The 22,006-nt window shown below is 41.6% G+C and overlaps 1 protein-coding gene across 3 annotated transcripts in view; it reads left to right on the top strand.

The window, feature by feature from the left end:
- Positions 1 to 1,059: 1,059 nt before the first annotated feature.
- kctd1 (potassium channel tetramerization domain containing 1) overlaps positions 1,060 to 22,006 on the top strand; it is a 36,806-nt gene continuing 15,859 nt past the window's right edge. Inside the window, exons 1-2 of one of the 3 annotated variants that reach the window (XM_064333806.1) lie at positions 1,060 to 1,359; positions 1,628 to 1,703. In XM_064333806.1, coding sequence (XP_064189876.1) covers positions 1,695 to 1,703 — 9 coding nt within the window. In that variant the 5' untranslated portion in view covers positions 1,060 to 1,359; positions 1,628 to 1,694. Of the gene's footprint in view, positions 1,360 to 1,622; positions 1,704 to 14,703; positions 16,663 to 22,006 lie in introns of those variants that run through there. The other 2 variants (XM_064333805.1, XM_064333802.1) reach the window with 2 other exon arrangements.

Genomic DNA, 22,006 nt, shown 5'->3' with positions numbered 1-22,006 from the left:
GTTCCTTTAATTTGAACGTCAGATACCATTCCTTTAGTTTCAAATAATACGCTAAATGAAACAGAGGGCAACAGAGGTCCATTCTACAAGCACCGATGAGAAACATGAAAGCAAAGGCATATCAAATCCAGAATTCACTTATCAGTGCTCTGTAATTTTTCTTCTTTTAAAAAAAAAAAAAAAAACATGGTTTTATTTAAATAATGTTATCGTTTAAAGAAATTGTCATATTCTTTATGACAAACTTTTGCCCAAACTGCATGTCAACTGGCAATTTTGAAGAAAATACATACATACATAGCCAGAACTGTCAATACAAAACCATTTTCAACAGCAGGAGGCGATAGAGAGCACATAAAATGCGTGCTACGATTATGTACGTATTTCACAGACAATGCGCATTGAGCGGTTAACTGTAAATACACGCCTTGGCTGGTCATTGCCTTGTGTTTCCTTTCAGATGCTGTTCCGTCGGGAGTAAAATATAGTTTATTGCCCGGGTAGAGCAAATATCGGAAAGAGCTCTGTTCAAGTAATACAGTGTGTAATGTCCTTTATTATTATTATTATTGTTATTGTTATTATTATTATTATTATTATTATTATTATTAGACGTTCTATTTGTATGACATTCTATCAGTGTATAATGTTTAACACAGCAGTGTTTTAAATATTTATATTCAGTGTTTTTTATATATATATTTATCACCCCCCCCCCCAAAAAAAAAAAAAAAATGGGTAATTGATATATTAATTGTGTAATGTAAATTACCCGCGCGGCTGCCACAGAACCTGCATATGACAGTTATAGCCTAAGACACGATCTTCCCGCAGTTGTAAACTACAGCATGGGAACTCTTTCAATCTTTCGAAATTATGCATGGCTGAACATTCGAAATTAGTTTGTGCATCTGCCCCCCCGGCGATGATTCAGACTTGATTGGGGCAAGGCAGGCTGTGTGCGCTTATTTATATACGTCATTTTGGGAAGTTACATAGCCAAGGGAATTGGGGGAAAAAATGAGTTGATCTCTTTCCAAATTATCACCCACCCATTGATTACAAACGAGATGATCTTAATCAACAAGTTGCACGACCTCCTTAGTGTGCTCACAATGCCTGCTCGCGCTTGAGATAGACACGAGAAGATATACATGCATAGGTTTAAAAAGAAAAATCGAATGGCACAAGCAACAATCTATATAATTATCATCATCTGCTGCTTTTCCCCTACTGCCAAAGAAACACTCCATCCATTTGCAGAAACCGCCTGCGGAAACGTTACATCAAAACTAATCATAACGATTAAAATCAGCTTTTCTGTGCAAGAGGAGGGCAATAGGCAAGTTGGAGGCAGGGGTGAGACTGTTTTATGCAGAATTTTGCCGAATATTTTTTCTAATAAATGTATTAAAATTACATCAATTTTGAAAAAGGCCGATATGCCGCCACTGATCGGTTAATTTAATTGGAGTTTTATTTTGCAGATTGGTTCAGACTGGGGTAGAGGCATGAGCTAATTGTATCCTGATCTTTGCCTTAAGGGGTTTCGAAGCCCTGCAGCAAGTATTCTCTGTATTTTGTTCTGACTACCTTAGCCAGGCTATTGCATTTCTCTCTAGTGTAGCGAGGGAAGCAGATCGCGAAAGAAATCGGAGGAAAAGAAAGGTGAAAAAGACCCTTGATGTTCATCAATGTTTCAGGTAAGGACTGATAGATTTGGTTTGCTATTATTTGCTGAGGCTGGTAAGGCTGGGACTTTTTGGGCGCAGCTGCTTTTACGCATGTGCCATGAGAGAAGCGCCACAGTTGTAACAAAAATAATTTAACCACTTCCTGGGAAAAATGTGTGGCGCTTAATTCACAGTATCAGTTTTTAAATGATGACGATCGAATGTAAGAAGCTTGGATTATTACTCGAGAGAAAATGCCAATGCGAAAAGAACCAATGCGCCCTCGGTCTGAATTGGCTCCTGGCTAACCTAGCTCTGGAAAATACTCCGTTCTTTTTTCGGAGTGCGTTTAAACCCCACGTTTTATCAGTGTTTTGCGATTTCAGCTGAGGCTCTGACCGATTTTATTATTCTTCTTCTATGCCAGTTCCGAAATGCCCCTGATCTGCTAAAAAGAGAGACGCCATTGTGGTGGAGTAAATTCGCCGGAGGGTTTTTTTCTTCGTATTTTGTTAACACAGAAGGTACCTATTCCACAAACCTCAATGCAGATCCCATGAATCACCTCTTTGTACTTACCGTCATTTTGTAACTAGACCCCCGTCCTTTGTAAACCCAAAGTGCATTCGTGTTTGCTTGTGGGGGAAGCGCTCGCGCCAGGGCAACTAAAACCGAACGCTGGGATTCTCAGACGCTACTCGACACTAAATGATCCGAGAGCGTGGGGCTTAAAGTCGAGATTTCATTTCATTCCTGTATATGCAATCGGTATATCAAAACATCGGCATTGTCGTTCGTATTGGGCTACTTACTAATTCCGACATCTGATATGGATAATGTACGTCGTCCGAAGGTAGAGTTACTTCTTGTTTCCGGAAAATTGTTAACCTACTACTAAAATGATCTGTTGTGAAACCGGAGCGTTCGGACGAAACACTAGAATTCATTCTTCGTGAATTCCTTGCACAATTAACAGCGCTTAGCTGTCTCTAGTATGCATTGGTAAATGCCGTTTGGGATCTGTTGGTATCTAATCAGTTCACACTAGTTGAACCCGAAATGCTCACATTTTTTTTTCATGCTGCTTTGAAGTGGAGAACGGGAGCTGATTAGCCAGCCAGCTCTGTTTTAGCTAACACCCAGTTGAAACAATCGCTCACATTGCTATTGTAGCCACGAAAGCGAAGAATCAATTCAAGTTTACGGTTTGCCCAGCAGTGTAACCCTAGTCACAAACGCCATAGTTCATTCGTATATTTGAGTTCCTCGGAGAAAACGCTCCATTGTTTCAAGTTTGTTCACCTGCAGGGGAAAAAACGTTCATCAAAAAATAAACTGTATTTTAGGGAATGTTTCCTAGTTTTTTTTTCCCCTCAAACTTACTTTTTGCAGTTTCACTAAAGTTGGCTGGCAGCTAGACATAAAGAACTGATGCTCATTGTACTGATACTGGATGTTGATTGAACAAAGGCCTTAAACAGGTCTGGTTTATGAGCTGTTATTCATTGAATGATACCTTGTTTTGACATTAAATCCGTATAGTATCCAGTAGCACTGCCATTTGCGTGACTGGGACCATAGCTGAAGTCCGAATAGATCACAGACGTACACTAGGGGTCACTCTCGTGACTCCGAGAGAATTCATCGGTCACGTCGCTCTTGCGAGTTTATTTCAATTATAATAAAATGTGTACATGTTAAACTAGTCAATTTTGTGCACTGTTTAACTGAAGAAGAAGAAAACAGAGAATCAGGGGTCGCGTGCATTCTTTTTGTAGGGTGGAAAAAGTTTTATTTCACATTTTTATAAGAATTTACATGGCACGTTCGTCCCCCCTTCCCAGAACACCACACCTGATTCCAGATCCAGTGTTTCTCCAAGCCATTATCGATGGAAATGGATCCGTCCACGGTCCATCTCACCGACTTTGAATATAGGTCGAACACGGTTGTGATATTTACCGTTGTTTCACTGATCATACGATTAGGAATTCTGTCATTACTCAAGAGCAGTTGGTTGCCTGGTACCAATTCCCATATTTAAACGTGCCTCGTAAGAGCCTGCCCTTAACTGATTTCAGAACTTATTAAATTTAACGTGCACTTAAACGGACACTGAGGAATGCGAAAGACTACCCAGATTCGATTGGTGGATATATGAACGCATATCACGATGTCATTTGTGGAGTGCCCAAAGCTGGGAATCGCTGGTACCTCCACTATAACCATAGACTATTTGTTCCTTGTTTTTGATGTTATGGTCATGAACAGGACAAGATTGGTCAGTTTTATGTGGGCCTGGCCTAACAGGAGAATGGGGGATTGGTCAGTGTAATGAGGGACAGGCCTAAGGGGAGGAGATGATTGGTCAGAATAACGAAACGATTGGATGTGCCAGGGAGAAAACGGGACTAGCCTACCCTGTGAGCAGTGAATATGCAGAATCCTATGGACCCATTGGGAATCATTGAACCAATTGCAGTGGTAGACTGGAGATGGAAAGAGTAGGTGTGGTATCAGGGATGTGAGTGGGTTACCGTTGTAACTTCCAACGGGACACTCTGCAGTCTGGTGGTGTTCTGCATTTGCTTTACTGAGATGGCATGCAATGGCGTGTGTGCCCTGCGATTTGATTGGCAGCCTTCCATCCTTCAAGTCCACGATTGGTGGGGCAGGCCACTATTGGATGCTTACTGTAGTGCGATGCATTCGGATGCACAATTGGAGGGAAAAGTTGGGCCAAATCCTACGTTTCACAACGTTAAAACCAAAATTTTGGTTACTGGATCAAAGTCTAATACTTAGAGTTAATTAGAAGCCGTTGCGTTTGTCAGCATCTGCTATTAAAAATGAAAAAGTGCCAGTTTAAAAATCATTTAAAAAGCAATCCTTCTGTTCAGAATTGTATTTGCTCATCTTGCACAGTCCTGGGGAGGGAATCTACTGTTCATTTGTGGGGAAAATACAGTGTGTTGTCATGCATTTTTACTTATAACACTCAAATATTTCAATAATTTGGCAAATTCAGCCTCTACAGCAGTAGTCAGCTTGGTGTTCTAAAGGCCCTGATACATGCTCCACAGAGTCCAGTAAAACTAGCATACTCAGAGTGAGAGATTTTTCACCACTGTTGGCCTCTGCTAGAATTAATTCTCTCTAAAAAAAAAAAAAAACTCCTCAAACCCCCCCATCATCAATTGACGCAGATTTTTTTCCCACAGTTTTTTCCCCCCAAACCTCTTTTATTACCCCATCTGTCATTGACTCTCATACATCTTTACTGTAAAACCTCCCTTATTAATTTTTTTGTAATTCCTGTACATTTAGGGATAAATTTCACCATCTGGCAACCCTGGGTTTGACTCTGTTTCACTCAGTATTTCCTGTGTTGTCCCACACCATTGTCCTTGCACGGCTGGCCTAGGTGAGCATTGATTAGGTGACTGTATTAATTGTTCAGTCTGGGGGGAAAAAAAATCACCATCCAACTTAATTTGCTAGTCTTAACTTAATTTAGGACTTATTTCCACAGTAATGTAAAAGTACGCTAATGGTCACTGCTGAGGGGCAGATGAGGTAAGGTTGTTCAGATTGTTTGAAGTTGCTTGAAGAACACCAGAAACAAGCATTAAGGCTTTTAATGGTTGAAAAGATGACTCTCCCAGGACTGGAATGATTTTTAGAAGTTTGATAATTACGTTTTCCTTGGCCACTAGAATGACTACAGTCTAGATTCAGTCAAGCCACAATCCACGTTGGAATTAAATTTTGCGTAGAAAATGTAAGCAAGTTTTTCCATCAAAACTAAGCAAGTTTTGATTCAATAAGTGAAAGGCTTAACATTTTCACTTACAGCTAAGATTGGCTACATGGCTGCTGAACAACAGTTTTGAATGATGGTATGTGCCTAAAGCGATCCATTGGTCATTTAATAAATAAAAAAAACTGGCTTCTTACTCAAAGACACTCTGAGAATACTGGCAATTACTTGTTTACCAATCAATGTAGTTATGTCATATAGTGCTGTGAAGTATTTCCCTGCTTCTTGATTTCCTCTATTATTGCATATTTGTCACACTGAATGGTTTCAGATCTTTAGACAAAATGTAATATTCGACAAAGGGAAACTGAGTAGTATCACAGAAGCTATGAAGGAAAAAGCTAACATTGTATTTCTGGTTTCTGTAGAAACGGCTGAATAATTTTTTTGTTCTTATCATCATTATTGCCATTATATTGCACACACTGAAATGCTAACACACACATCTTTCTTGCAGTGTAGCATAGTTTAGACTGTAGAGTAAACACTTTTCAGCTGTCTAGAATCTGTTGCCCCAAGCAATCCAGTTGTTTGGCATGTTATTAATAATGCATTGTTGAATTCATTAAACTAAAAGTGACAGCTTGCTATTTACTTCAGGAAAAAAAAACTATGTTTATATGTGCATATTCAAAGTAGCTTTTTGAGCTGTTTGTCCATTTGTCTTTGCCTTTCTATGGGCGCAAAAGAAGAGTAAAAATCAGCTAATTGCTGATTGAAAAGCAGACGGCTTGCGTACTAAGGCCAGAAGACTGTGTCGTGCTGTATTATATCGGGTACAGGAACCGAGCATAGCGTGTGGCCAACAGAGTTGTTCCAGCTCGACGTTTTTTTGGGCTGGTTTTGTCGTGCGCAGGTCACAGCAGCTGCTGAGGGCGTCTGGGGTACACATTCTCACATTCCATGCTGACGAACCGAGCGGACTGACGCATTACCTCACCCGGCCACATGCAGCAGATGTTTTCAGAGGGGGGGGGGGGAGGGGGGGCCTTCACATGGGTCAGCAAATGACAGGGTTCTCCTCCTGACAAGTCCAGGGAGATTTGTGGAGATAGAGATACAGCACGCTAGGCACTGAAAATATTTGGCCTGTTTTTTTTTTTTGTTTTGTTTTTTGTTCGTTTGTTTTTTTTCTCCGTCATAGGAAATGGCTCCCACCCCCAAATGAATGAACCACTTAAATCAAATCAGTCTAGTGTATTTACATAGCGTGTTTTTACAAAGGATTTGTCGTAATGCGCTTCACTGCAGACCCCATCCTATACTCCCTTGGGTGTCCAATAGGAAGAAACACATTCGGAGGAACCAGACCCAAAATGGGAAGGCCATCCTCTTCTGGCCAGTTCAGAGTTGTGTGTTCCAACATGCTCAAGTCCAGTGTCAGTGCACGTAAATCATATTTTGTGAAGAGCGTGAGTGGTTGGGCTCAACTGAAAGTGTGCTGCAGTGGTCTCCTAGCCTTCTGAGGGGATCTGCTCCGTCTCCGTCGTGGTTAGCCTTGCGAAATGTCGCCTACGGGGGGCGAGAGGTGAGGCTGCGTCCCTCTGCGAACACGGCCAGAGGAAGAGTAATTTGTAATTTTGTCGTTGTTTAATATGACACTTGGTGCAGCCATCACCACTGGGCCTGCACCACATGCTTATACGTATCAGTGGCATAGCCAGGAATTCATTTCGGGGGGGGCGGGGGGTTCGAAATTCCGAGCTGAACCACAAGAGGCTTCAATGATTACTTTTGCAGTTTTCCACTAATCGTCTTCTGCATCCCTGTGAACATCGAGCCCCCCCCCCACCCCGGGTACTTCTCTGGTTTAGACCAACAGTTCAGCCAAAAGTGGAAATATGTTTTAATTCGGACAAATGGTCCAATTCCTTTTGAGAAACTGGCCTTTTTAAAAAATAAAAATAATAATAATAACAAAGAAATAAAAAAACATTTCTTCTTTAAGCGACCTCAAACAGTTAAAATATTTGGCTGGAGGGCACACCCACACCCAAGAACTAAGAGCTAATCCTGGTCTCATTGCAAACGGTGCATATGCATGAGATTAGGTGTGGAAGTGAGAGATGTGTGGAGTGTAATGCCAAAGTGGCATCCCCTGCTGTCTTCAGCGTATAATGAAGCGACAAAACATGATATGGGGTGGGGGGGGATAACACACGATTCACTCCAAGGCCACAAAGCCTCGCTTAGTTCCCTGTTGTCTTTGCGCTCACACGGGATTGTGGGATGGCGTGGGTTGGACGGCTGTGTGTGTGTACGTGCTGTTTCCTTGCGTAAATGGCGCGGTATGTTTGTCAGCTGCGCGTGCCGAAACTTGTAACTCGGCAAAGCGCTTCTGGAAGAGCTGCGGCCTGACGCACTGCCTTCACGCCGCTCCCGTTGTCATGCGAAAGCAAGTCATCGGCTGCCGTGCCTTGTTCTCGTTACGGTCCGTTCTATCGAATAGCGGGAGTTTTTCAGAGTTGACGACTTCGTGTCACACGTGTACAGAAGCTACTAAAAACTTGTTTTGTGACTTATGGTTATCATTCAAAACGAGCTGAATAAAACATTGAGGGCTGCTTGCATTTTGCTTTTGTTCCATGTATTCCACAAATGTGTGCAACAGTAAACCTCACTATCAACATTGGTGTCCTTCAAATTTTACGGATAATATGTAGGCTAATAACTGATGGCTAATGCTGTGACCAGAGGGTGTCTTTGTGTAATGAATAATACTTTAAAAAAAATAGTATTATTTGTTTGCTAATTTAAATTTTGTTCAAGAAATGCATGTTTAGTCTGATAAATGGCAACTGTAGGAGTGATTCCAATTCCAAACTCTTTTTTAAATTTTTATTTAAAGGGCAGGTCTTCCATTAACTGGCACACACTGGTACATCTCCAGTACCTCCTCTGTCCAGATTTAACATGCACAGCAGGTAAACGTTCCCTCCTGTGTAAATCTCTCAAAGGAAAAATGTGGAAATATTTCATTTTCGGTCAATCCATGCAACACACTTCAGGATGGTACTGCCACAGAGTGTTTTTTGCAAAAAGCATCAAAGGGATTTTATTAGAGGGAATAAATGTAGCCAATTATTGATATGAAGATGTAGGAAACGTGCAACCTGCATGTGCGTGCACACTGCCTAGTGGACCTAGTGTGCAAATGTGTATCTCTGTCTCGGTCTCTCTCAACAAACACAACTGTGTCTTCTTAAGAACTCAATGAACACAGAATTCATTTTGATGACAACAAAGAAAGTTGCGCTTGTAGTTTCTGAGAGTAAGAAGTACAGTACAATGGCGTTGTGCAATATTTGTTAAGCATTGTCAAAACTGGGCCTAGTGCCTTTCAAATGGCGTGATGATCAGCTACTTTGGATTTGACAGGACATGAGAGTTTTGACATTCTGAAATTCCTCTTCATTTCGGTTAATTCTCCGAAAATTTTACCCTCCCTGCTTCTTGGGAGACGCTGGAAACAGGAGGCGGTTCCCTGCTTATTTAAAGTCAAGTACTGCGGAGCTACCGGGGAAACAAAACTGATGTTTTTAAGATGCTTTCTGGTAATTTAACAACCGTGATAACAGGATTTTGGTTGAGGGTCATTACCAATTTCCAAAGAGCATCTGAAAAGGGTTGAAATGATGCATCAAGCTTTTTTTTTTTTTAACCCCGTTAAGTGCTGTAAATGGTAAATGGACTGCATTTATAAATAGCGCTTTCATCCAAAGCGCTTTACAATTGATGCCTCTCATTCACCATGCTGTCAGTGTCATTGTGCTTCAGCAATGTCAGCCTTGTGTCCATTCGCCATATCGCGCGTGAGATTCAGTGCTTTGGGGTGTTTGGAGTGGCCGGTGCACTTCGGTGCTGAAAGATGCCGTGACGTTTCATTTCCTGTAAGATCAAAGGCAGCCAAAAAGGTGGCGTTGCAAGCTGCCTGTGTGCAAAATGACCATAATTCAGCATTTACTGTGAGATGAACAAATGCGATGTTGTTTTTTTAAATCATTTTTAGGCAAGGCTCTCATTCTGTCGGTGTTGAACGGCTCCATTAACACGTGGGGTGTCCCAAAGCACCGTGTCCCCTAAACCTGCTGCCTTGGCTCGGTCTCGTCTTGCAAGAAAATTGGACCCTCAGAACTACCCACTCGGAAACGCGCGTGAATCATCGTTTTTGTTTCCCTTGTTCGTTTTGTGCGCTCAAAGCACCGCGCTCGTCCGACGTGCGTGCGTACGCAGTGTCTAAATGACACCTCGCCCAGCTTGGCACTGCGTGAATGAGCTGGGCTGTAGGCAGCATGTGCTGGTGGGGTTGGCGTTGTCAAGAGCACATTGGCTGTGACAGAGAAAACATCTAAAGATAGCAAGGTGGCAATCAGACGGTGAGCATTTCAAAATACAACACTGCAGGACTTTGCCCCAAACCCAACCGCCCCCCCCCCCCCCCCCTTTATTTTGCCTTCTTTTTATTTATTTTTGTATTTATTTTATTTATTTATTTTTTTAACCATGCTGATTTGATGTTGAATTAATTTAATTTCCCAGTAGCTTTTTTTGAACTGCTGTCATCTCTCCTTTTTTTTTTGATTGTGCTTCGGATCTGCATTGAAACTGAACGGTTCAACTTTCTCAACACAGCTTTGTAACCCCAACAGCCTCTGGTCTCTCTGGGTCGTATAGTGGCATAGTGCACAATACGTACATATACAAGGTATTACGTAACATGCTGTATATTATATTTATATATATATATATATTCCTCAAGAAGCCTTAAATGAACAGGGTGCATGTTCCATTTGCTACTGTAATTGTTTTTAAATAACCAACTTTTTCCTCTTTGCCTTGCTGAAGGCAGAATAGGAAGGTGCATTCTGGGACGGGGCTGGAGTTGAATTAAAACTTTAACGTATCTGCCGAGTGTTAATTGCTGCCCAGGCGTAGTTCCTGTGTTTTTATTTGGTTTTAAGTGGTTCTACCCCCTCCCCGGCCCCCCCCCCCTCCCAAAAGGCACCTGCAGTAAATTATGCGCCATTTGAACCTGCAGTTTTAAAATGAGTAAGCTCAGAGCACAGAAGTGTCTTTAATACCGATTCATCTTCATCTTCCACATTTATTTTCATGTACAAACCGTAAAACCCTGTAAGATCACCCTTCCGTTTTAATGTTAGGACTGGGGAATTTTTTATTTTTATATATATATATATATATATTTTTTTTTTTTTCCTTATGCTCATTAAAAACTGCTCTAGAGCTCAAAGTGTTTCTCCCGGCTCTCTTAAATGAGAGAGTACTGTAGTGGTTGGTGTGGCGATGAAGTGGACGGGCTACAAAGTGTTCCGACATGCAAGGCGCCCCCCACCCCCACCCCCACCCCTACCCCCACACCCCAGTCTCTTTCATGGTACTTTGACGCCTTCAGACCCAGCTTCTGCAATCACACCTTGGTGTTAATTTCCCCGGGTCGCTGAACCTCTGAGGAATAGCCAATTTTTCTTTTTTTTTGTGACACAGCCCTTGTTCTTTGTATAAGTGTTTTTTTCTGTTAAATAATTTTTTTTCCAGGACTTACTCCCTATCTCCGCAGATTAGTCAGGGAACAAAATTACCTGCATTCACAAAGGGCCCGGCCCGCCACGCTTTGGCATGTGCACAGCGCAGATCTCCTTTTTGAAGAGCGGCCATGTTATTTCCTCTGTTGGCCTGGAGGCCCCCTCGGCCTTGCGAATCATTATAAAATTAAATTTAAAACTATACATGCGCTCGTGCCTTCCGTTATCAACTATTCGCACAAACCGCATACCAATCAGCCGTGGATCAGACGCCGCGGTAAAGGTCTGCTCTCCGAGGACGGCTAATTGCTAATGGGGTATCCGGGTATGAAACCGACTCTGCTAACGAGAAATAAAAAAACAGAGGCTAATTATTTTATTTTATTTTATTATATTTATTTTTTCTTGTTATTTTCTCTTACAAGGCAGACTCGTCTACTGAAATGCCTGCGAGCTGAATTTTAAGAAACGAAAGCATCCTTTTTTCTTCTTTTTTTACCTCCGTCGCTTGCTCTCACTTAACAGTTTTGCATATTGAAATTGCACATCCCATTGTGCTGATCTGAGGCTAATATGCTGGTGTCTGCTGAGAGAATAATCATGTAAACTATCAGTGTTTTTCAAAAGGTTATTCAAATGTGGCCTTTGTGCTTTAACAAGTTGTCTCATTTTACATTTTAAAGATAGTTGTTGTTTGTATTAACTCAAAAGACTCAAAATCATGCTGTTTTTTTTTTTTTTTTTTTGGGGGGGGGGAATATTTAAATAAATACTAATATAATTAGCATTGTTGCAGCAACTGACAAACCTATTTAACACTCACATTATCCAAAAATTTTACTGAATTGAATATTGCACATTATAAGAAGTTTAAAGAGTTCAGTCCAAAAACACCTGGCCAAAATCAAAATTTGTGTATAAGGTGGGAGATTTTGGAGAAAGAAAGAATGTGGGGTGTGCTGTGAAAGATGAAGTTGCATTGTTCACACCAGCTGTGACAGTTGTTTCTATAAACCTTATTCAATACAAAATCCTTTGAAAAACCTACTCTCTGTATGGTTCATGTTTGCTTTCTTGTTAGACTCACTATTGCATTCCAGCAACATAACATTTCTGTCCTTGGTATAGTCACAAAAACTTGGTTTAATACTTTTTTAATGGGGCTCTGTGTGAAATACTGTGTGAGGTTTGTTGTTTTCAAGCAAGTTCTGCTTTTTTGGATTTGGTTGTATGCACCATGAGAGCTGTCAATGTGTAGAAGATGTGGGATTTAAAACCCAATCCCCACTGTGTCTACATTGATTTCCAAGAATAACAGCCAGGAAAGTCTATCCTATCCATATGACTGCCAAATTAAACATAAGAACTGCATCTAGCTAAGATCGATTATTTTCATATATTAATTTTAATACGCTGTATCTTGGTCTGGGTTTTTAACAGGGTTTTTAGCAAAAAAAAAAAAAAAAACATACCATGGGAAGAATGGAAATCAAATTCAATGCTTTTGGGAAATTTTTCCTGTTTAAAAATTAAAAATAAAAAGCCCACCAATGGCCTAGGATGTCATGTCCCATCGTTTTTTCTGAATATCAGATGAATCACGTGTCAGTTCTGTGGGTCTCTGAGATGTGCGAAAACTTAAAATGCAAAGAAGTACATTCACTGCTTTCCTGATTGTGCCAATCAATATAAACGTGTTTGTGGCTGTTCAGTGTTTAACAACGAGACTTCATTGGCTCTGTGTACTTGTACTTAGAAAAAACTAAAGTTGGGGATTGGTCATTAGTCATTTTTTGTCCTAGCATTTAGTTTCCTGTTAATGAGAGCGTACAGCCAGCTAAGCCGTATGCATGGACGTGAACTGCACTACCCTCAAATAAGTCATTAGGCCTCTAGAGAGGGTCTTGGGGGCATTGGTGTGCCATGATAAAGAAAGCCTGCGGGAGAATGTGTTGTTCATATGAGGTCATGTATGCCCAGGGGGTATTTTTTGTGGAGGTTAAAGGCAGACGAGTTGCATTTTTAATGTTAAAATAAACTTCATAAGATTCCTATAATTGCACACATCTGATTGACCTTGATTTAGCAAACACTTTTTTTTTTTTTCAAAGCAGTTTTCAATTTAATTTAATTTTCATGTTAAGTTTGGGTATGAATATCGGGCCTGTACAGGACATGAAGACCTAGCAGGGGTGTCATGCCCATTGAAACGGGGGGGATGTGCACCCTCAGATTTGTTGGCCCTACTCTTGGCCCATGACTGCTCCAGCCACGTCAACAACCATCGAAAATAATCATATAGTCATTAATATAGCTTGTAACCATGCATTCATTTGTATAATTTATAAGGATAATGTAGGCTACATTTTAAGTTCACACACATTGCAGTATGAACAAATGTTACAGTACAGAAATGTGTTGTGAGGCATTTCTCTTTAGCAATACTAAAGAAAAACAATACATTTTAAAGCACTATTTATAAGGCTATTCATACTACTCCTACCACCACTGACAGCATTTTGTCCTTGTGTTTTTTTTTTGTTTGTTTTTTTTTTGAAGGATCATGTTTTTTTTTCCTTTCGGTTTTTGAAGAAACGGTTGAAGCCTCCGACTCACCAGCCCCTGAGCTCATCCCTAAACACGAAACGCACAAGAAATCCCCTTGCGGAGAACTGTGATTGATTACAGAATTTTGATTGGTCAGCCTGAAAACAGGCTGTGTCACGGTATGCGTCATGCGTACGGTACAACACTATTTACCAATGAGAATAAGCAATAATCACAATATATGTAACAAATGTACAGAAAAGAATAGGCTTAGTAGCGCAGTTTTCCGTGTCTCCTGAATCTCCCGAAGCTGATGTAGGCCTACTTGTTCTTCCTCTGAAGTAAATTCTGAGGTAAATTTTTGGCAGTTGGCGAGCGCCTCTTATAGATCGCATCATAGCAACCAATAGAGAAAGCTTGGCAACCACGCAGGCAAGGCTGTCAAGTTGACAGTTGACGCTACCGTACGCATCAGTGGAACGTATCGCCGGAAGTGAATGGGGGGGGGGGATATTTGTTTGGGGGATGGAATTTGTTGTGACAGCTGCTATCAGTTCAACCAATTTTTATACGGTCTATGGATCAACCACACAAAGCCACGTGGTAGAGATGTGTGTCGTGAAGGGTTGTCTAAGGTCAACGGTGCAAGAAATCCACCGAGGATAAATGTGAGATCACGGCTCTCTGGCAGTTCCCTATTGGCAGTTATGTTCCGTCGATTCATATCAGCCTGTATAAAACTTTCACTTTCCTTGGGAACTTCTGGACACGATTTTTCAGTGTGCCAACAGAATTAACGACATGGATGTTCGAGTTTAGGCTACCATTTAAAAATCTTAGATTTCTCACACGTCTGACTTGATCACTTGATGTATCGAACAGCTGAGACGTGGTTCGATGCTTCCTTAAACATAACTGAGATTTCAGGGATGATGACTGTGTCAGAATTTATCATAAACGTTACATTTTGAGAATAGACACAACCCTCCTGTGACACGTTTTATAGGCTACATTGATTGAGAAAAATAAAATCCAAACTGGGCTATTGTCTGGACTGAAAATGTTAACTTGTCATACAGTAATAGCGGAATTATCTTATAAGGTCGGTGAAAACGAAATATCGGAATACCCATAAAGTTAACGGCGTTTGAAATGAATGCTGTAAAGTCTCAAATAAGTTTGGGTTGGTACTAGGGCTGTATGCAACTGCAATAATTATCAGGTGTATGTGAGTATGGATTTTAGGGTTTTAACGCTGTTGGAGTTATTGACAATAAAATGTTATTGGAAAGTCTGTTACTTAGCAGGAACTAATCGGTCCAATATTTGGTAATGTAGACTGTTTCTGTGCGGAACCCAGGTTTATGAATACGCCTCCCTTTTCGTTTTTGGAGCGTACAGTCCCTGTACCTTTAAGAAGCCGTCTGCCTGTAGCTGAAGGTCACTAAATACAAAAGCTCTTAGCGCTGCGGTCCAATATAGCGCATGCGCCCTGCCCGGGGACTGACAGAGAGACTGCAATATGGCGAGAATGCCTGGCAGCGGAGATTGCTTCACCGACGCAGTGGGGACAGAAAATGAGCAAATGAGTAACCTGGAAAGAAGCGACGAGGAGGAGGATGAGATTCAGGAAATACAGATAACGGGTGATGAGGAGGGAGAATATGAAGATGATGACGGGTTAGAGTGGGAGGCACAGTGCGTGGACCCCGAAAATGGTTCTGCTGTGGAGACGGAAGCGGTCCTTATGCGAAATAAGGACCAGTGCAGAGAGTTGGACTCGGTGACAGAGCCGTTTCACATCCCGGAGCTGGACTCGGAGCTGGAAGGCGAGCTGCATCGGTCAGACCGATCGAGGCTAAGTGAGAACACTCGTTTGGCCACCAGGTATGCGGTCAGAATCTTCCGGGAGTACCTGAGCGAAAAATCCCAAAGTCCTGACTTTGAAACTATGGACAAGGAGGCGCTGTGTAAGGTGCTCAGGTCTTTCTATGCAGAGGCGCGTTCAAAGAGTGGTCAGCTGTACAGCAAGTCCTCTCTGATTAGTATTAGGAGCTCACTGAACAGGTACCTGAATGAACCGCCTTACTGCCGCACTCTGGATCTGACAAAAGATCCCGAACTGAGAAGCGCGAACCTGACGCTGGCAGCGGTGATCAGAAAGCTGGAAGAACAAGGTGCAGGTCCCGTCGTGCAAAAACAGGCAATTACCCGGGCTGACTTAAGGAAACTGTACACGTCCAGCGTGTTTAACACTAACACGCCTTTCGGTTTGCTCAATAAAGTGTGGTTCGAAACCTGCATGTATTTCTGCACCAGGGGACGGGAGAATCAACGAGAACTGGAGGAGGACTCGTTCGGAGTCGCGATTGACGAAGACGGGAGAAAGTTTATATACTTCAAAGCGCTGGGACCGTATCACAAATCCAGATCGGCGTCATGGAGCAAAAAAAGAACAGACACTGACGACGACAATTTGCCCCGCATGTACGAAACTGGCACGGAGTTCTGTCCTTACGCGAGCTTTGTGAAATACATTTCGAAACGGAATCCGCTTTGCAAGGCATTTTTTCAGAGACCACGGGATCATTGCAGTGAAAGTGACATGACCTGGTATGAAAACAAAGCGATAGGCAAGAACCTGCTGGGTACCAGGATGCAAATGCTGTCGAGGGCTGCCAAGCTGTCAAAGACTTACACTAACCACTGCATCGGTGCCGTCTCCATTGCGACTTTGAACAGTATCGCAGGCATTGGGTCAAAGTTAGCGCCTCTGTACGTTGCTCCGGAAACGGCCAATGGGACCCAGCATCATTTCCAACTGGTTGTCCCCTATGTGCACCCGATAGACAATGGCATAGAAATTAAAGCACAAAAAACGACAAAACGGCTGCGAACAATTTATCCTGCAGACGTTTCCGGACCGGCTTCCCCAAAAAAGCTTTGTGTGCGACCTGCGGAGCGCGGTGGCGACTCTCCCAGCCTGGTCGCTGTGAGAACTGACCCTCAGCCTGCGGCTCCACTCGAATCTAATGGGCAGACGGTGTCCCCATCGCCGGCTATTGTACAGCCAGAGCAGGTAAGGACGATTCACCTCTCATCGTAGGCTACCGCGTTAACGGAAGTTTTCAAAGTCTTACTGTCCTTGTAATAATGTTCTGCGGCGACCAAGGCTTTTTGAGCTGTGTTACGAAAGCGTCAAAGCACAATTGCATCCGTATTATTGTGTTGTCATTGTGTCATCATATAACTTGCATTAACTTTTTTTTTTCCCCCGCGCCATTCTTTCTGTGAATTTTGTGTCAGTGCAAAGTAGTTTTGTTCCCTGCCAAATACTGACAGTGACCTTGAAATTAAATGCATTCGCTTTGGATGTAATGAACTCATTTTTATTTTAAACTAGACCGTTTGAGCCACGAATTGGTGTCAGTTATTTTAAGAAGCTAGATTATGCATAAAGGTAAATGCAATTGTGCATTTGTTTTCGCATTTTTGTCACCTGACTTTTTAATATGTAAGTATCACTGTAAGTGATGTTTGAATTTTGTTTTTGTTTTTTCTTATGCAGTCCATTGTATGGCGTCGGGGGGAGGTTCTTTCATTTTTATAGCTTTTGCGAATATAGAATCCCGGAGGGGTTGTTGTGAAGGCCCACGTGCGCTTATGTGAAAACCAGCTTGTGTACACCGACTTCTTTTTGACGAACAGCCACTTTACAAAGTGTGCGAGTCTTGCTGTGAATGACTACATGCTGAGGACGAATATTTCAACTGCACTGCACCACTGCTGGGCTTCAAGAGAAAAGCCCAAAGGTAAAAAAGGGGGGGAGAGAGATGAAGGGAGGGGAAGGGGGGGGGGGTTGGAGACAGAGAGAGAGAGCAGTAGAAAGTAATCTCTGTGCTGATGAAATAATGATAGAATTCTCAGGTGTAACCTCAAAATGCAAATTGTTTATATAACGAGACTCCGGAGCCCAAGGAGACCGATTTTAAAATGCGTTCTTATTTGCCTCGCGCAATGACAAAACGGCCTTGGTCAGAATTGACTTCCCGTGCGGCTCTTTGGGGTTTGCCAGTGTCCCGAGACATGACACGAGGTGTGTCTCTGCAGTCGGACTGGACAGACTCTCTGAAGAGCCAGGATCAGCTTCACTCAACCTTGTGGAGAGAAAAAAATAAATAAAAAAAGAAGGTAAATGCGTATTTTGTAAAGCTCACTGACAGTTGGCCATGGAATGACTTCAGACCTGTCCGTTTCAAGTGATGGATTTGCAGTTTTCTGGGTTTCGGATCAACCTCACTGGAGTTCTTTTTTTTTTTTCGCTATCACCCAACATTGAAAGAATATTAAACAGTTATGGTCATGTGTGAATTTGGTCAGTTGTGGCACATTAAATGACAGTTTAAATATAATTGATTTATCCAGTAAACAAAATCAATGAATAAATAAATTAATGAATTAATAACCCCTCCAAGGGACACTTACTCAATGGGAACTTGGTTACTTTAGACTGTCCATGTTTGTCTATGGATTCATGTGTCATTTGCACTAGTCATGTAGGCTACTCTATGTACGTAACATCATGAAATGGTTTTGTTCAATTTGTAAATTTTCCTTATCAATAAGCCGGTGCCTTTTAAAATGCTCAACATGATTACAGATAGGGTTCCAAATAATAATAAAATGACCTTTTTAAAAAAGTGCTAAAATGAACCGATATTTCAGATAAAAATTGAATTGCTGAATCTGACAATCAGTGAAGTGCAGATTTAAAAAAAAAGATTCAAGGGAATGATTTCTTCAAATATTAATTGATCAATGGATTATCTTAAATTCCTGTTTGACATGCCTTTATTATATCCAAACAAACAAGGGAATAGGTAATATCTAAAGAGATAATGTCTTTAGGACACTGCGTGTAGTCCTACGAAAACCCTGTATTAATATTGGTCAGCACACCATTTTGCTACTGAAAAGCAAAGGAAGGAGAATAATGGGATTTAGTAGCAGAGGTAACCATTATCCCATCTCAGGGGATGCGAGGGAGCATAAAAAACGAAAGGAGAGATGGATGGTGAAATAAAGGAGGGGTTAATCAGTGATAAGCAAGAACAATGAGGCTGACGCCTTTGAGGCTAAATGCTCCATGTTTATGGAGCTAGTGGGACAAGCTGAAAGTCTATTGCTCCTGTGGAACCTTTTTGGGGGATTCCTCTGGTATAGAGTGGCTGTGCACACCTGCATTTTCTTGACCTGGACCCAGAAATTCAAGAACTTAATGGTGGTACAATTAAATTGCATTGGGTGCTGTGCCAGCATTGCTATTTTCTTAATCATACAGTAGATAGCTATTAACTTCTGTATGAACAAAAGTATCGAAGACACTAACTGACCAAAAGTATCTGGACACCCCTTGATCTGGGGCTGTTTTTCATGGTTTGGGCTAGGCCCCTTAGTTCCACTGAAGACAATCTTAATGCAGTGACATTCTAGACAATTCTGTGCTTACAACTTTGTGGCAACAGTTTGGGAAAGGCCCTTTCCTGTCTCAGCATGACAATGCCCCCAGGCACACAGCGAGGTCCATATAGAAATAGTTTTGTGTAGATTGGTGTGGAAGAACTAGACATGGCTTGCACAGAGCTATGACCTCAACCCCATCCAACACCTTTGGGATCAATTGGAAAGCCAACTGCGAGCCAGGCCTAATCTCCCAATCAGTGCCCAAACTCACTAATGCTCTTCTGGCTGAATGAAAGCAAATCCCTACAGCAATGCTCCAACATCTAGTTCAAAGCCTTCCCAGAAGAGTAGAGGTTGTTATAGCAGCAAAGGGTGGACCAATTGCGTATTAATGTTCATAATTTTGGATGAGACGTTGGACTTCAGGTGTCCACATACATTTGACCGTGTTGTGTGTGTTGCATATGCTTTCTGTATATGCATTAAAAAAACTGTTTGAAAACATATTTTATAGTTATTAAAAAACTAAATTGACTGTGCCAGCTTTGCGAACCTTGAGACTGTAGCTCCAAATTCAGTGGGGTATGAAGATAATTGCCCTGCAGGTAAATGAGATTAAGAGGGAATAGGCTGTGTCTGACATCCAGGTCAAGGTCTTAGAATATCACTTATGTTTTATGAAATTGAAATAAAGAAGGAAAAAAAACTTGGAAATGAGAACCTTTTCTTTTTTAGGCAAATGGCGCATAAAAAAATTTCCGGCACAATTTAGTGCCGATGTCTTCCTGTAAACAGAAAAAAGGGGGGGGGGGCGGTTTGGGGCTGTGAGTTTTAGAAGTGATTGCGGACCAGGGTAGGAACACACACTGCAATGGTGGAACACGTATACACACTTTGACCCCTTACTTTGACCTGGTACCCCGCCCGAGAGGGGAGGCAGTCGAATTCGGCAACACCACGTCAAATTGTTGTTTTTAAGCAAGTTGCACTTTTTTTTGGAATTGGTTATACACACTATGAGCGCTGTCAATGTGTACAATATATGGGATTTAAAGGCCAATTCCCACTGTGTCTACATTGATTTCCCAGAATAACATCCAGGGAAGTCTATCCTATCCATATGACTGCCAGATCAAACATAACTGCATCTAGCTGAGAGAGATCATTTTCATAGATTGATTTTACGATGCTACAGTGCAGCCCATAAGTAATTGGACAGTGGCACTTTTTTGTTGTTGTTTTTGGCTCTGTGCTCCAGCACATTGAATTTGATACGAAATGATGAATGTGAGGTTGAATTGCAGCCTGTCAGCTTTAATTTGAGGGCATGTAGTATCCATATCGGTGATCTGTTTAGGAATTATAGCATCTTTCATACATGCTCACTCCATTTTAGGGTATCAAAAATAATTGCACAAATTAACATTATCTTAAAGTTGTCGTGTTGAGTTCTTGGAGGCAAAAACTTTGCATTTGATGACTGCTTGAAGACATCACCAGACACCGGGTATTTTCCCTGGTGATGTTCTGCCCAACCTGTACTGTAGCCATCTTCAGTTTTTGTTTGTTTCTTCAGCAAGTGAAACCTGTCAGCCTTATGATGGCCTGGTGTACTGGCATTGACACTTATTTGGTCCTCCTGTTGAGAGACAACTGCAACAGACTCCAAATGCAAATTCCACACCTACAATCAACTCCAGAACTTTTGTTGGCAAGTAATGATGCAATGATACACCGCTGGCCAAGAACTACTTGAGCAGCCAATTGTCCCATTACTTTTGGTCCCCTCAAATGGGGGGAGGGGGAGCTATGTATGAAAAGGCCTGTAATTCCTAAAGAGATTACCCAATATGGATAAAATACCCCCAAATTAGACCTGACATTCTGTACTTTAACCTCATGTTCATAGTTTCATTTCAAAAACAATGTGCTGAAGTACAGAGCCAGTGTCATTGTCCAAATACATGTGAACTGCTCTGTGTCTTGGTCTGCGAATGGCGGGTTTTTTAGCAAAAAAAAGTGGATGGAAATCTAATTTAATGCTTTTGGGAGAATTTTTCATGTTTTAATAATAAATAAACAAAATACCAATGGCCTAAGATGTCATGTTCCATAATTTCCTCTGAATATCTTTCAGACGAATCACTTGTCAGTTTTGAGGGTCTCTGAGATGTGTGAAAAGCAGCATGCAGAGAAGTGCACTCCCAGCTTTGCTGATCATGGCAATCAATATAACCTTTGTGGCTATTGACAGAGTTTTACAAAAATGAGACTTCATTTGCTTTGTGTACTTGTACTTAGCAAAAACTCAGCTGAGGATTGGTCATTAGTCATTTTTTGTACTACCACTGAGTTTCCTGTTAATGTAAGCATGCGGCCAGCTAAGTTGTGTGCACGAACGTGAACTGCGCTACCCTCAAATAAGTCATTAGGCCTCTGGAGAGGGTCCTGGGGGCATTTGTGTGCCCCTTAACACACTCCATAAATAAATCAAGCCTGTGGGGGAATGTATTGTTAAATTGAGGTCATATGTGCTCAGGGGGGCATTTTGTGTTCAAGGCAAAAGCGAAGCATTTTTAATGTTAAAATAAACTTTCTATGATTGCACATGTATTATTGAAGTTGGTTCAGCTAACGATAGCTACCCATTTCTTGGACGGCAGTGTAGTATACTAGGTAAGGAACCTAAAAATCACAGGTTCGATTCCCGGGTAGGGCACTGCCATTGTATCCTTGAGCAAGGTACTTAACCCGCATTGCTTCAGTATATCTCCAGCTGTATGTATGAATGGATGCAATGTAAATGCTATGTGAAATTTGTGTACTGTAAGTCGCTCTGGATAAGAGCATATGCTAAATGTAATGTCTTTTTCCCCCAAAAAGGCTTCCAATATTATTTCACTGTCCTGTTTAACTTTGGATGAATATTGGCATAACTTAAGTTAGAGAGTTTCAAACCC

Source organism: Anguilla rostrata, chromosome 4, assembly GCF_018555375.3.
Source record: "Anguilla rostrata isolate EN2019 chromosome 4, ASM1855537v3, whole genome shotgun sequence".
NCBI lineage: Eukaryota > Metazoa > Chordata > Actinopteri > Anguilliformes > Anguillidae > Anguilla > Anguilla rostrata.
This window is presented reverse-complemented; position numbering and strand designations above follow the sequence as displayed.